A 13,130-nucleotide genomic window follows, 5' to 3' on the forward strand; every position below is an offset into this window, starting at 1 on the left:
AAAAAAAAAAAAAATGACAACTGATCTTTGAGTTCAATAGATACACGTAATTTTACACCAATCACACCATAAAAAGTATAGTCCTTGTTAGGTCAGGACAGCTATTGGGGTCTCCTTGAATCTGCATATGAGCAAGTAAGAACCCTGCTTCCCACCCTGTCAGAGGGCAAGAAACCCTACACTGTGTGGAAGACAATTAACCCTTGCATTTCCAAACTCCCAGTCCACAGCCACATCAGCTATTGATACTTGTAAGCTATTATCCTGGTAAACATGACAGGTGTTGAAAGTGCCAACAGGCAGGGGGCTGGGAAAGCACTGGAGCCCCTGCACTCTGCAAAGTGTTCCTGCTGTTTCATTCTGCAGTCTCACTCAGAGTGGGCATGGTCTCTCCAGGAGGGGGAATAAGGGCGGCTCCTGTCACTCGACCTTCGTGGCACAGGAAGTTGAAAGTGGCACAGGCATTGGGCTGCAAGGAAAACACCACAATTAGCATGCCTGGGCTAAGTAGGCCTGAACTGGGTAGGATTTCCATGTCTTTAGACCTACCGTATCCTGCACCTCCACAGCGATGCCTCGCTGCCTCATGGCCTGTAGCACTTGGGGGTGAAGCCGCTCAGTCTTGTTTCCAGTGCCCACCACAACAATCTCTAAGGAAGGGGGAGAAGGTTAACTAAGTGTTGGTTTGCAACCCAGTGTTGAGGGTCTGAGGCAGGTGGCTAGTAGGACCCAGCGCTACCCACTCCCCCATACCTATTCTAGGCTCCAGCATCCAGAAAAGGGAGAAGCTCTCTTCGGTGATATCCCGATGGGATCCCACCTGCATGGGAGCAGAGGCCGTTCAACATGTCAAATCCACACAGTCTACCCACAGAGATACTAAACAGGCCACAAAATAAAGCTAAATTTGCTAGGAGGGAATGGCTTTTGGCTTAAATTTCACTGCAGGGTGGGGCTCACATTCCACTGGACCACCGTCTGCGGGAGCAGCGCGCACGGGCCAAGCACGCGGTTTCCGTTGATCGTGAAGCCTCTGCTGTTGTAGCTGTCGATGTACACAGCCTGAGGGAACTCGTTTTGGAGCAGAGAGATGCGCGTCCGCTGGTACAGCTCGTCATCCGCGGGAGAGAGCCGGTGGCCCCGTCGAGGTGTCCTCCTGCGGAGGGCTAAGGTCAGGGACTCGTGGCTAGGCCGCACGACTGGGGGAGACGGAAAGGTGAGGGGCGAGGCAGGGGCGCTCACCACAGCAGATCCACGCGCCGACAGAGACGGGAAGGTAGCGCTCGGCACAGGTGGCGAAACGCAAGAGCGGTGGCCATGGCTGCCCCGCGCGTAGTAACCGGGTCGCAGGCGTGATGGGATCGCAGCGTCGTCCGTGTCAGCGCAGCCGCAGCGCCCCTGGCGGCCCGGAGGACGCCGCGCAGCTCGGCCCGCACAGAGGGCGCTGACATCTGTCCGGGTAGACTTTGTCCCCCGGTGCGGCTCCTGTGTCAGCACCTGTTGCCCACCCCGCCCCAGGCCTGCACCGACTGTCCCTGGGGGAGGGTGGGGAGACACCTGCCAGCTCGGGTGCCCTCCCGGTATTGTTTAGGCACAGCTGCGGCCGGCTCCTCGCGCTCTCGGCCATTATTCAGGGCTCCCGGGGCCGGGGCGGGGCAGCGGCGCACCTGGCCCTGGTAGGAACACCTGGCCGGGGTGTGGTGCCAGCCTCCAGGGCCCTAATCCCAGGCTTTGGAGAGCGGGCTCCGTGGGCGGGGCGGACGGCTAAGGTTTCCCTCGCTGCTCTCGAAATCGCTGCCCTCCCCAACCGTCACCCGCGCGACCGTTGGCGGCGGCGCGGCGCCCCACCAGAGGCGTGGCCGGGCGTGGATTGGCTTCCCGGGAGCGCGAGGGGGTGTGGCCAGACGGCTTCTCCTTAAAATGGCTCCAAGTCCGCGGACAGCTAGAGCCAGCGGAAGGGCACGCCGTGGCCGTGCTCGAGCAGCCGTTCGGGCGGGACCGACCGGGCCGAGCCGGACCCGACGTGCAGGAGCCAGCGCCCGGAGCCTCGCCCCGTCCTCGCGCGCTCTCGTGCGCGCGCCGAGCCTCCCTCCCCTGTCCAGAGCCGCGTCTAGGGCCTACTGGCCGGGCAAGGGTGGCCGAGGGCGCGCGGCTTGGGCATCTGTGCGCGCCGGCCGGGCCCGGCCCCGGCCCCGACCCCGGCCCCGGCCCGGGGGAACTTTGTCGCGGTGTCTGTCCGCTGGACTAGACGGGCGGGATGCTCGACAGCCTCGGGGCTGGGGCTGTGGGGCTCGAGCAGGGCCGGCTGCAGCGGGTTGTTTGTGGCGGAGGCTGTCCTGCCGCTGCTGTGCGGGCCGGTTTGGCCCCTGGCACTTCGTGAGCTGGCGGCGTCACCGGACAAAGAGCCCCGAGCCTTGGGGTGTCCCAGAAGTGGACGCGAGGGTTCACTTCCTCTCGGGTCCCACGGGGCCGCTGCCCTCTGGGCAGATTCCGAAGCCCGCCCGTCACGGAACCAGTGGCCCCTGCTGCCTGGGACTCGGGCTAATCCTGCCTTCTGATCTAATCCGGATCGGGACTGGTCCCGGGGGCGGCCCCCTCCTTCTCCTATTGTTGTGGGGCCCAGGTGAGCTCCTCACTCTCCCGAGGCTGGATTACACCTCAGACTTGTCGGCCCACTGCAAAGGGATGGGCGGGTTCCGGTTGGGCCCCAGGGCGAGTGACCAGGGGCAGGAGCCCTCCTCCAACGGCTGGACAGCGGGCAACGGAATCCCAAAAGCAGCTGTTGTCTCGAGAGCATTCCAGCTGCGCTTGGATTTCGTTCCCTGCTCTCCTGCCTGAGCAGCGCCCTGGCCCACATGAGGTGGTCTCTACCCTCAGGACAGCTGGGCGTTCCAACCTCCGTGTCTCAGGTGCACCCTCAGGCTGATGGTGGCAGGCAGAGACGACGAAAGAGTCGGGCTGGTGGCCCCCTGGGATCCCGGAGAACACTGACGAGGGAGGTCCCGGTCCTCTGTGCAGGGCCGCCATGGCGGTGAGTCCCGCAGGGCCGCCCAGCCCGCCGCTCGCTAAAGATAGCGCTTCACTTCCTGGGGAAAAACCACCCAACCGTCTTGCCGGAGGGAGAGAGTAACCCACATCGCCAACTCGCCGGTGGGTCCCAGCCCGGCGAGCAGCCATGCCCACAGCATGGAAAGTGCTTTGGAATGACACGATCACTCCCGTTGAGTGGGCACCCAAGAAGCCATCGGGAATGTCGTGTCCGCCCAGTGCTCTTTCTGCACCTCCCGAGCAGAGCAGGGCCTCAGAGAGGAGCCTGGCCAGACCTTCTTATTCCTAGATTTCACTCTTCTCCGGAGCAAAGTCCACTAGGTGGATTCATTCATTCCTGTGGGAAATGGAGACTTACGTTAAATTGAAATGAAAGCGTTTGGACAGAGGAAGGCTTTCCAAGCAGCGTGCTCCACCTGAGATCTCTGATTGGTTGGGTCTTCTCATGATCACATGTAATTGTCTCAAGCTGGCCAGTTATCTAAAGAACAATCAAAGGTGCCGGCAACACCAGGATTGGAAATTATGATGACTAATTCCTCAGGTATCAAGAGGTGCAATTCTATCAGATTGATTGGACTTTTATTGCAAATAAAGACATCACATAGCGCAATCAAGGAGAGGTGTGCAAATGATGGGAAAGAACTCAAGGGTTTTTGTTTTGTTTTTTTTAAGTGGGCAGTAAAGTGTCTTTAGTGAAAGATGGGCGTGGTGGCCAAGGCTTAATCCCCGCACTCAGAGGCAGAGGCTGCGATCTCTGAGCAACTCCCCAGTCTGGCCTACTGGGCCAAGCTAGTTCCGGGACAACCAAGGCTGTTACACAGAGAAACCCTGTCTTAAAAAACCAAATAAAACCAGTGTTTTTAATGATACAGCCTTATTCCATTGCCAATTTGTCTGTCGTTTTAATCTTGTTTAAATGGGGCAAAAAATTGAAACATCAAATAAGCACAAAGATGTGAAACTTTGATGACAAAGTGTCTAGCCTGGTGACAAAGACCCAGTACCAAATTAATAATTCAGGGTGACGATGAAAAAAAAACCCTTGGCGCAAAAATGAGCCCTAGATTTTGGGTCTAGGGCTGACGAATGCAGGAAAGACTGTCGGGAGGGAACCCTCGGCGTGCTCCAGCGCTTGGTCCACTCCGGAGGGTCCGCAGCCGGATCTCCGCCCCTGCCAGGCCAGGCGGACCTCCCGGAAGCTCTACGGTTAATTTACTTCCTGTTCCTCTCACTCTTCCGGTCGTCATGGCGACAGGGCGCCTTGGCGTGGGGGAGACGCTGGAGGCCCTTAACGCCGCGGTGGGTCCTGGCAGCCCCGTGTGGTTCAAGGAAACGAACGCCCGGCACCTGCGTGTCCGAGACTTCTTGGCGCCGCGGAGCGCGCTACAGGCGCGCTTCAGGGACGGGCAGGTGGGTGCCGGCTGGCCGGGGACCTGCAGCCTGCTCCAGGCGCACCCCGGTCCGCCCACACGCCCATCTGCCCGCAGGTGCCGGAACGCGTGTTCAGTGCGGTCACCTGCCTGCAGGGCCCCGGGGTGGCCCCCGTGCTGCGCTGCGCGCCAACACCCGCGGGTTTATCGCTCCAGTTACAGCGCCCCGCTGTCTTCGAGCGTGTGCTCGGGGCCCTGGCCTCCTACGCTACTCCCGCCAAGCCCGCCTCGCCAGGCCCGCGACTTGTTCTGCATTGCCCCGCACTGCGCTGCAACCCGAGCGCACTCCGCCTGAGCCAGCTGCGTGCTGTGCTCGTGGCCGATCACCTAACGCGGACGCTGCGAGCTCACGGGTGAGCGCGTTGGCAGTGGCGAAAGACTGACCTTCGGGGACAGACACAGAAGGTGGTAAGTCATGGTGATCTGGGCCTGGTTCGCAGGCTGAGACAGCCACCCTTGCTTTGTAGGGTATGTGTGCGCTCAGTGCCCTCGGTGCGGGACCCGCACATGGCAACTTTCCTTCAGAAACTTCGGGTGGACTGGCCCACCGCCTCGAAGAGCACCTCGACTGAAACCCTGAGGACCTGTGTGCTTGCAGAACTTAATTCTGTTTCTGAGGAGGAGACACTGCCCCCTGGCGTCCTGGGCCGGCTGTGTCTGAAGGAACTAGTACAGCGGAGACCTGTCGCGGGCTATGACCCCGGCATAGACAACTGTTTGGGTAGGTAGGACAGAGGCCAGGATGGGTGGGGGATCTCTCTGCACTGCCGAGCTCCTGACATCTCTCTGTTTTCTGTAGTGACTGAGGATATGCTCTCTGTGCTATCAGAGCTGCAGGAGGCTGTGCACCATTGGCCAGAGGGCGGCTACCCAGGCCTGGTTAGTGGCTCCAGTCTTGAACTCTGCCCAAACTGGTTTTCTGCATCTTTGTAGTAACTGTCCTGTCTCTCCTCAGGATGGGGATCCAGACTCTGGTGTAGAGGGCTGCATGGTTGTTCATGTGGTGAGTTGTGAGGAGGCATTCCAGCAACAAAAATTGGATCTGCTTTGGCAAAAGTTGGATGACCAGGCTCCTCACAAGCAGGTTGGTGTCAAAGGTAAACCACTTGGAAGGTTTTCAGAAGGCCCTTGAAAACCCAAAGGGCCTGTGAGACTATGGGTTCAAACTGACCTTAGGGGCCTGTGTCACAGGTGCAGAGGTCCTATGAAGGTGAACTGTGTCTTGAGGGCCTAGGCTTGGGGAGACACTAAAACTGATGGGTACAGATTGAGAGAACCCAGACAGAGAAGTAACAGATGCAGGATCTTGGAGGCTGGAGGGTAGTACCAACTGGGCTGAGCCCTTGCCCTGTTTCACAGAAGCACCTGGTCTGTGGCCCAGTGAAAGTAGCTGGTGTACCTGGCACCCAGATGACTGCCCCCGAGTACTACGAGTGAGTGAGTTGGCAGACAGACCAACCAAAGCCAGGGGCAGCTGAGATATGGGAAGGGCTCCCCCTAGGGCCTTGCTCACTGGCTTTCTCTTCTAGGCTCAGATATGCTCAGGTGTGTAAGGCCTCAGCACTGAAACATGGAGGGGACCTGGCACAAGGTACACCTGGAAGACCCCGCTTGTGCCCTCAAGTACGAGCAGGTCATTTATACTTTTACTCCTTGTTCCTTGTCTGCATACACTGACCAACCTGTATCTCTTACCCCCAGATCCAGCATGGACCAAGAACTTTGATGTCCTGTCTGTGGCCACCATCAAATTTGAGATGCTAAGCACAGCTCCACAGAACCAGGTAAGCCTGGGTGCTTCTGAGTACTAAGACTGAGGAGGACAGTGTCATGCCCATGCCCTCCACAGCTGGATTCCCCTTCCTAGCTCCTCCTGGCCGACAGCACCATCTCCACAAAGGGCACAAAGAGTGGCACTTTTGTCATGTATAACTGTGCCCGCCTTGCCACACTCTTCGAGGGTTACAAACAGGGGATGGAACGAGGTCTGTATCCCGCTTTTCCACTTGTGAGCAGCCTGGACTTCTCACTGCTCCATGATGAGGTGAGTGTCCGTCCTGAGAAACAGCCACAGGCAGAAGGCTTGGACTGGCCCTCCTAGCACCCTTGTCTCCCACAGGGAGAGTGGCTGCTGCTTTTCAACAGTGTCCTTCCCTTCCTGGACCTGCTGAGCCAGTCTGTGAGCCTGGCCAGCACCCCAGGGCTCCACATCACTGTCCGCACGGAAATGGTGAGGCACAGACTAGGCAGACACTACACACTATTCTTTATTCTGGGTTATGACACAAGAACAGGACAACAACTCAGTGATTCAACCTCTGTCTCTAGGTGTGCAAGTTCCTGGTGCAACTCAGCATGGATTTCAGCTCATACTATAACCGAGTGCACATTCTAGGGGTGAGTATACAGCAAAAGGGTGTCTGTGGGGAATGTGGGGGACACAGGATAAAGACAGGGAGACAAGAGGATAAGCCTGGTTCCTTTTCTTTCAGGAACCTCGGCCACACCTCTTTGGTCAGATGTTTGCCCGCCTACAGCTACTAAGGGCGGTACGTGAAGTGTTCCACACAGGCTTGGCTCTGCTGGGCCTCCCTCCACTGAGCCACATCTAAGGGCCCAGTAACTGGGAATGTTTACAAAATCATCAACCGGGGAAAAAAAACAAAACCTCACAGATGTTGGGCACTTAAAACCAAAATAAATAGTTTTATCCCACTGAAGAGAGTGAGGCATATTCTTGGTCCGCCTATGCGGCACCCTACTGATGCGTTGCACGTCAATATGGTACTGCCTCATTCCTCAGAGCACACTGGGCATATACGTAGACAGCAGATCCCTGCTCCACCGTCTACAAGCAGGCCCCACGCTCAGTTCTTCAACCACCTGTGGTAACTCAGTCATACCAGTTGTAAACCTCGAGTCCCTGGCCCCCAAGAGCACAGCGGTGGCCAAACTCAGGGCTCACAGGCCAGCAGTCCATGTCAGCAACATCCGGAACATGGTACACAGTGCTGTTCATGAAGGTGGGCTCACCTTGCCCCAGACGCCAGAAGGTCAGCCGTTGGTCTATGGAGGCTGAGACCATGAGGCTGGGACTTAAGATCTTGAGGCCTGTCACATGGGCAGCATGCGCGCAGGGGACAGAATATTCCTCTAGGACGCATAGCTGGGGTACCAGCTTAGCCTCCCCGTCAGTCTCCTCCAGCTCTGGCATCTTCACAGCAAGAATGAAGACATGGAGAGACCCATCTTCACTGCCACTGGCCACAAGATGGTGGCCCTCAGGTGTAGGCAGGGTGTGCAGGCTGTTGACCCCACAGCTATGGGCCTGGACGGTCAAGCAGGGAGTGCCCAGCTCTGAAGGAAGAGAGTGGCTATTAGGGCCCTGCTTCTTTCACCTTGTGTGAGAGATGGTGACAGATGTCACGGTACTTACTGTAGGGAAGCCCAGGGTGTGCTGGAGACTCCAGGGTAGTGGAGCCACGGTCCATCGCAGTGGTGAGATCCCAGAAGGCCAGGCTACCGTCTGTAGCTGCACTGCACAGGATCAGCCTCCTGTGCCAGCAGAGGGCAGCCAGATGAGTGAATGGGGTGGGAAGACAACAGGAGCCCTTACCCAATCATAGAGGACTGCCTCGCTCACCGCCGCTGGTTAGGTGCCTCATGTGTGAAGGAATGGACTTTGAGAACACACCGCTTATGGTGGAAAGTCTCAGCAAGCAGATGCAGAATTCGCCCAGAGTCCTGCAAGAGAAAAAGCCTGGGGGCGGGGAGGCATCTCAGAACCCACCCTGAAGAGCTCATACATACCCTTTTTGTCTCCTCATTCACTGGCCCCAAGTGCTCACCTCACTGCTCCATCACTACAGGCTGCAGCCACAAGGGGGCCATAGCCAGGCTTGTCGGAGTCAAACTCACAAATAGCAAGAGACATGTACCTACAGGAAGAACACAGCTGTCAGGTGGAGCCTGCAAGCCAGGAGACACCTGCCTGTAGCTTCTTCCATGGCCACGACAGGGAGTGCACATTACCTGGTCTCAGGGTCCACCTTGACCTTCCGATGCCGATTGCGCTGCCGGTCCCAGTACTCATCCAGCCGGTGGGATGAAAGGTGCATAACATGGCAGGTGAGGCGGCTTGGGGTGCTGGGGTCAGGAGTGACCATGAGGCTGAAACAGTGCATCTCAGCCCGACCCCCTGCAGACACTACATGAGCAGTAAGACCTGGTCGAGAATCCTGTGGGCCACCTGGAGAACCAATGCCCCACACTGCCAGAGCACGCACCGAAGAGATATGGTTACAAACAGCTGTGAGTGCGTGGGCTGAGCCTGTGGTTGTGGGAAGCGCTAGGACACAGACAGTAGTGTCCTCACTGCATGTAATCACAATGTCAATCAGACCAGGCCCCTCACTGCCGGGCTCCAGGTAGTCAGGAGGCTCCAAGCAGGGTATATCAAATTCAGGGCCTAGGGTTACAGTGCCCACACGCTTTACACAGGTGATTTCACGGCCATGCAGACCCTCTCGGAGAATCACGTTTGGCCGAGTGCAGCCACCTAGAGCCCGATAGAGCATGACATCACCATCCTTAAGGTAGGCAAAGGCTATGGCTGCCTCAGTATCAGAAAAGGCCCAGGAGCGGTGTCCTCCACCACAGTTGACCATATGAAGCTTCTCATGGGACCGGGGGCTCCACACTACAAATTCATTGGCATGGAAACCCAAGATGACCATGCTTCCATCAGGCACCATGCGAAGCCCAGCTACCCAGTTCATGCCTCGACAGGCCTTCTGCCTTAGGACTGGCTGGAGCTGGCCACCATGTACAAAGAGCTGGTAGTAGGTGCCATCACGCCCTGTGCTGTATACATAGCCACCGTGACAGGTAATTGAGGTTACGCCCTGTTTCCCATGCAGAGAATGAAGGGTAGATACTGGGACTAACCTTGTTGGAACATTCTCAGACCCACCACTGCTATCACCAGCTCCAGGGGCCTCAGCTTCAGTAATAGCCTTGTTTCTAAGCCCAGGATTTTTGAACAGACTTGGTCTGGCAGGGAATAGCAGCACAGAGCCACGGCGGTCTCCACAGACCAGGAAGTCACCTGGGGGCAGGAAGGCACTACATGTGTGCCATCTCTGCTTGCTTGGGGGAAGCAGGTACCGGCAACGTTCCTTGACAAAGATGGCCTTGCCAGTGGGTGCAGCTGAGATCTCCAAGCAAGCTACTACCCCACCAGGGCCTGATGCCAACAACAAAAGCTCCTCATAGCCACGGAGGGCCCAACTCAGGCTGTGTACCTTCCCACTGAACAGGTTCTGGTCCACAGCAGCAGTGGGAGTGTTGATGGGGACAACCTTGACAAGACCCTCCCCATTGGCCAAGGCACAGAGTCCAAAGCCTTCAGGACCAGGAGCTGCTTCCAGCAGGGAGTAAGACTGAAAGCGATTGTCCTCCAGCAGCTGCTCCCAGCATTTGACCTCAAGGTCGTAGAGGTACAGGGCCCCTGTATCAGTCACTGCCAGTACTCTCCAAGAACCAGCCAGAGTCACAGCCTTGAGGGCACCTGGCCGGCTGGGAGACTTGAAGCACAGAGCTGAGATGCCCAAGCCTGGGTACCCACGACCTACCAGGTGCCAGAGCCGAATGCCTGAGTCATCACCCCCAGTGATCACCCAGGCTTGCCTCTCATGAGCAGCTAGGGCCCGGATACCGCGGCCCTGGTGGCCCCGAAAGGCTTGAAGGATCTCACCTTCATGGCTCCACACCAAGCAGACACAGTCCTCTCCTGCACTAATGAGATAATTCTCTAAGAGCTTCACCTGCCATACACGGGCACTATGTCCAAAGCAGTGACCAATGTTCTGCACCCGACCCCCAGGTACCCGGAGGTCGCCCACCTTCCAGATACGGACACTTCGGTCTTCTGAAGCAGTTGCCAGCAGGCCCTTGCTTTCCAGGTATGACATGCTGAAGATGACACCCACGTGTCCACTAACCCGACGGTCAGGTGCCACAGGTTTGTTGTCTGTCAAAGCAGTTGCTGGATACCAGACCAGGAGCTGGTTGGAAACGGCCCCTGCCACTATGGTCAGTTCCTTCCAAGTGTCTCCAATCAGGCAGGCTGAGGAGAGGGTGCACCTGTCTGTGCAGGGTACGTCCTGTAGCATGCACCCTATCACAGGGTCATACAGCACCACTGAGTTGTGGCCCAAGGCCAAGGCTATGTTGCCTTCAAGCCAACGTACATCCCAGATCCAGTCGGACATGTTCCACAGGCCAGAGCGCCAGAGCTCTCGAAGATGGCTTTGACCCCAGCTAATTTTGACAATTCTGAGTCCCTTACTCCCAAACACAGCTATCATGGCCTCAGAGTCAAGGTCTCCTTTGGGCTCTGGTCGCACTCGGAAACCATGGATAAGAAAGTGGCCAAGCAGGTTCTGTACTCGCTTCACCATCTGGAGATGCCCACCAAAGTCCAAGTTGTACACCAGTAAGTCAGGCCCCTCACCTAGACAGAGGTAGAAAGCCACATCAGAGCCACTCCCCTAACGCTGTGGTCCATGACAAGATGGGAGCACAGCACTTGTTAACATATAACTTAATATATCAAGGACACAAAATCCTACTAAACCTAGGACGTCCTGACCTCAGCTTCAGCGAGACTTCTACTTCAAATGTATGTGTTTCTCAGGTACTTGTTTTTGTGGTGAGGTTCTCCCACACAGCCCAAGTTGACTTTGAATTCAAAATCCTCTTGTCTCAGCCTCCCAGCTGCTGAGATTATAGCACGGTGCCATTGTGCCTGGCTATCCATCACCCTTTACGTATATTCACTAGGAATTCTCCCATCATTGTTACATTTCAGATGGGAAAGCCAACTCTGCTCTATTCCCCAAATTCTCAGCTTCATCTGTCTCTACATGACTCTCCCTCCCTCAGGGAAAAGGCTGTGTCAACCTTTCCACACCTTAAGCCTATAACCAGCAACCCTCCCTCCTCAACCGATAACCCTGTGCATATTCAGAGGCACTGGCAGGAGTGGAGGCAGGAGCAGCCCACACCTCACAGGCAGGGGAGCTCTGGCCTCACCACTAGACAGCGGTGAACCCTTGTGTGAGACTCAGGCTTAGAAGGCCTCAACAGCACCAGACAGCAGAGAACCCTTGGAAGGTAGAATGAGGTACAGTTAGCAAGAGAGACGGCTCAGCAGTTAAGAGCACTGCTCTTCTGGTGGCCTCGAGTTCAATTCCCAGCACCCACATGGCAGCTCACAGCTGTCTGCAACTCCAAGGTCTGAGAGGGTTAAACCTAGACAGCATCTACTGTGTTACCCACACTCCTAACTTACGCTCAGAGGCTTGTCCAGTGCCTCCCTCTATACAAACTCACACTTCCTGGGCAATCTCTTACACCCCTTTTGTGTTAGAGCCCACAGACCCAGATCAACAGACATTCCCAGAATTGGCCTGGCAGCTTCCTTTTGGCCACGCTGCAGCCATTTCCCGCTATCTCATCCGCATCCCAGCAAACATCCCCAGCCACTGCCCACCCCAGCCCAAACCCAGAGGCCGCAACATTACTCCTCTCTTAATGCTCCATATCTTCTCTTTCTCCAGCTTCTACAGATTTCACTTCCAGAAGAGTTTGCTGGCCCCACCTCACTGGAGCAAACCAATATTTGCACCCACACACTCCCCCCACCCTCCGCTTATCAACTCTCCATTATACCCTCGACACAACCTTGTTGGGCTGACGATGGCTGACCAGAGGCATAGTAGTCAGTGCTAGGGAGCTTTATGAATCCCCCGCCGCCACCATCACCAAGGCTAGTGGCTTCGAGTTAGGTTCTTTACCACCAGACACTGGGTCATGTGATTACTGACCCGGCTGGCCTAGAGCCCCAACCGTTGCAGGAGGGACCTGAGCCCGGCCCCTCCCAATACTGCTCTACTCGGAGAAGTCTCAGACTCAATTTTTGGCGACCATACCCTCCTTCAGGCCCCTCATCTTTGGGGGCGGAGCCTCACCCTCCCCAGAGGCCAACCTCGTGCCACGCCCCCTGGGGCCGTCGTTCTCTACCTCATCTGATTCCTTCAGGAGTGCAATGCCCTCCCCCCCCCCCCGTAGGGAGCGACGGCACCCCACCCGCCCTCCCCACGCCCTCCCCACGCCGGCTGCAGCTGAGGAGGAGCTGCCACGACGGCCTCAGCCCTGTCTCCCGAGCCCCGCCCCCCTCGGGCTGGCCCGCGTTCCCGCCACCTCCCAACCGGCCTCATCCCACGGCCAGGGCCCAGCCCGCTGCCCGTCCCCGTCCCGGGGCATCCTTTGTCCCGACGCCACCGCCCCGGGGGACCGGCTACGTCTTCGCCCGCCAGCACGACGAGAGCGGGCCAAGCCTCCTCACCCGCCAGCAGCCGGTCCCCAACGCACTCCAGACCCGTGACCGGGAGGAGTATGAGCTCCGAGGTCGCCTGCGGCCAGACGAAGTCCCCGACAGCGTCCATGACGTTCGTCAAGCTGCCGCAGCCGCCACAGCCGAGAAGAGAGCGGCGTTCTCGCGAGAACCAGCCGTCTGAGAGCCGCGTCGCCGAGCTCCCGATCCCCTAGCTACAGGTAGCGGAGCCCCGGCGCCCGGCCGCGGAC

The 13,130-nt window shown here is 57.5% G+C and overlaps 3 protein-coding genes and 2 non-coding genes across 7 annotated transcripts; 3 read left to right on the forward strand and 2 right to left on the reverse strand.

Annotated features, from left to right (window-relative positions):
* Nucleotides 1-32: 32 nt before the first annotated feature.
* Ndufaf3 (NADH:ubiquinone oxidoreductase complex assembly factor 3) lies at nt 33-1,785 on the reverse strand. Its single transcript, XM_027414584.2, has 5 exons — nt 1,243-1,785; nt 961-1,156; nt 754-820; nt 550-650; nt 33-469 (listed from the first exon to the last, which is right to left on the reverse strand). The coding sequence occupies exons 1-5, from the start codon at nt 1,449-1,451 to the stop codon at nt 356-358; spliced, it is 687 nt and encodes a 228-aa protein (XP_027270385.1). The 5' UTR covers nt 1,452-1,785; the 3' UTR covers nt 33-355.
* Nucleotides 1,786-2,750: 965 nt separating this feature from the next.
* Nucleotides 2,751-2,833, forward strand: Mir191 (microRNA mir-191). The gene has a single exon (NR_105154.1). It is a non-coding gene; the product is annotated as a microRNA mir-191 (primary transcript).
* A 360-nt stretch (nt 2,834-3,193) lies between these two features.
* On the forward strand, nt 3,194-3,273 carry Mir425 (microRNA mir-425). The gene has a single exon (NR_105238.1). It is a non-coding gene; the product is annotated as a microRNA mir-425 (primary transcript).
* A 998-nt stretch (nt 3,274-4,271) lies between these two features.
* On the forward strand, nt 4,272-7,201 carry Dalrd3 (DALR anticodon binding domain containing 3). 3 transcript variants are annotated; one of them, XM_027414583.2, is made up of 12 exons: nt 4,273-4,461; nt 4,539-4,834; nt 4,949-5,202; nt 5,281-5,360; nt 5,437-5,565; nt 5,841-5,914; nt 6,011-6,072; nt 6,183-6,265; nt 6,349-6,525; nt 6,601-6,711; nt 6,810-6,878; nt 6,974-7,201. In XM_027414583.2, the coding sequence occupies exons 1-12, from the start codon at nt 4,297-4,299 to the stop codon at nt 7,091-7,093; spliced, it is 1,620 nt and encodes a 539-aa protein (XP_027270384.1). In that variant the 5' UTR covers nt 4,273-4,296; the 3' UTR covers nt 7,094-7,201. The 3 variants fall into 3 exon arrangements, with proteins under 3 accessions (XP_035299858.1, XP_035299859.1, XP_027270384.1); XM_035443967.1 differs by having other exon boundaries at nt 4,272-4,461; nt 6,810-7,201; XM_035443968.1 differs by having other exon boundaries at nt 4,272-4,461; nt 6,442-6,525; nt 6,810-7,201.
* Nucleotides 6,725-13,101, reverse strand: Wdr6 (WD repeat domain 6). Its single transcript, XM_027414580.2, has 6 exons — nt 12,892-13,101; nt 8,514-10,995; nt 8,330-8,419; nt 8,125-8,241; nt 7,918-8,036; nt 6,725-7,838 (listed from the first exon to the last, which is right to left on the reverse strand). Exons 1-6 carry the CDS (start codon nt 12,989-12,991, stop codon nt 7,375-7,377), a joined length of 3,372 nt encoding a protein of 1,123 aa, XP_027270381.1. The 5' UTR covers nt 12,992-13,101; the 3' UTR covers nt 6,725-7,374.
* Nucleotides 13,102-13,130: the final 29 nt, after the last annotated feature.

The sequence above is a fragment of the Cricetulus griseus genome, chromosome 4, assembly GCF_003668045.3.
Source record: "Cricetulus griseus strain 17A/GY chromosome 4, alternate assembly CriGri-PICRH-1.0, whole genome shotgun sequence".
Classification (NCBI taxonomy): domain Eukaryota; kingdom Metazoa; phylum Chordata; class Mammalia; order Rodentia; family Cricetidae; genus Cricetulus; species Cricetulus griseus.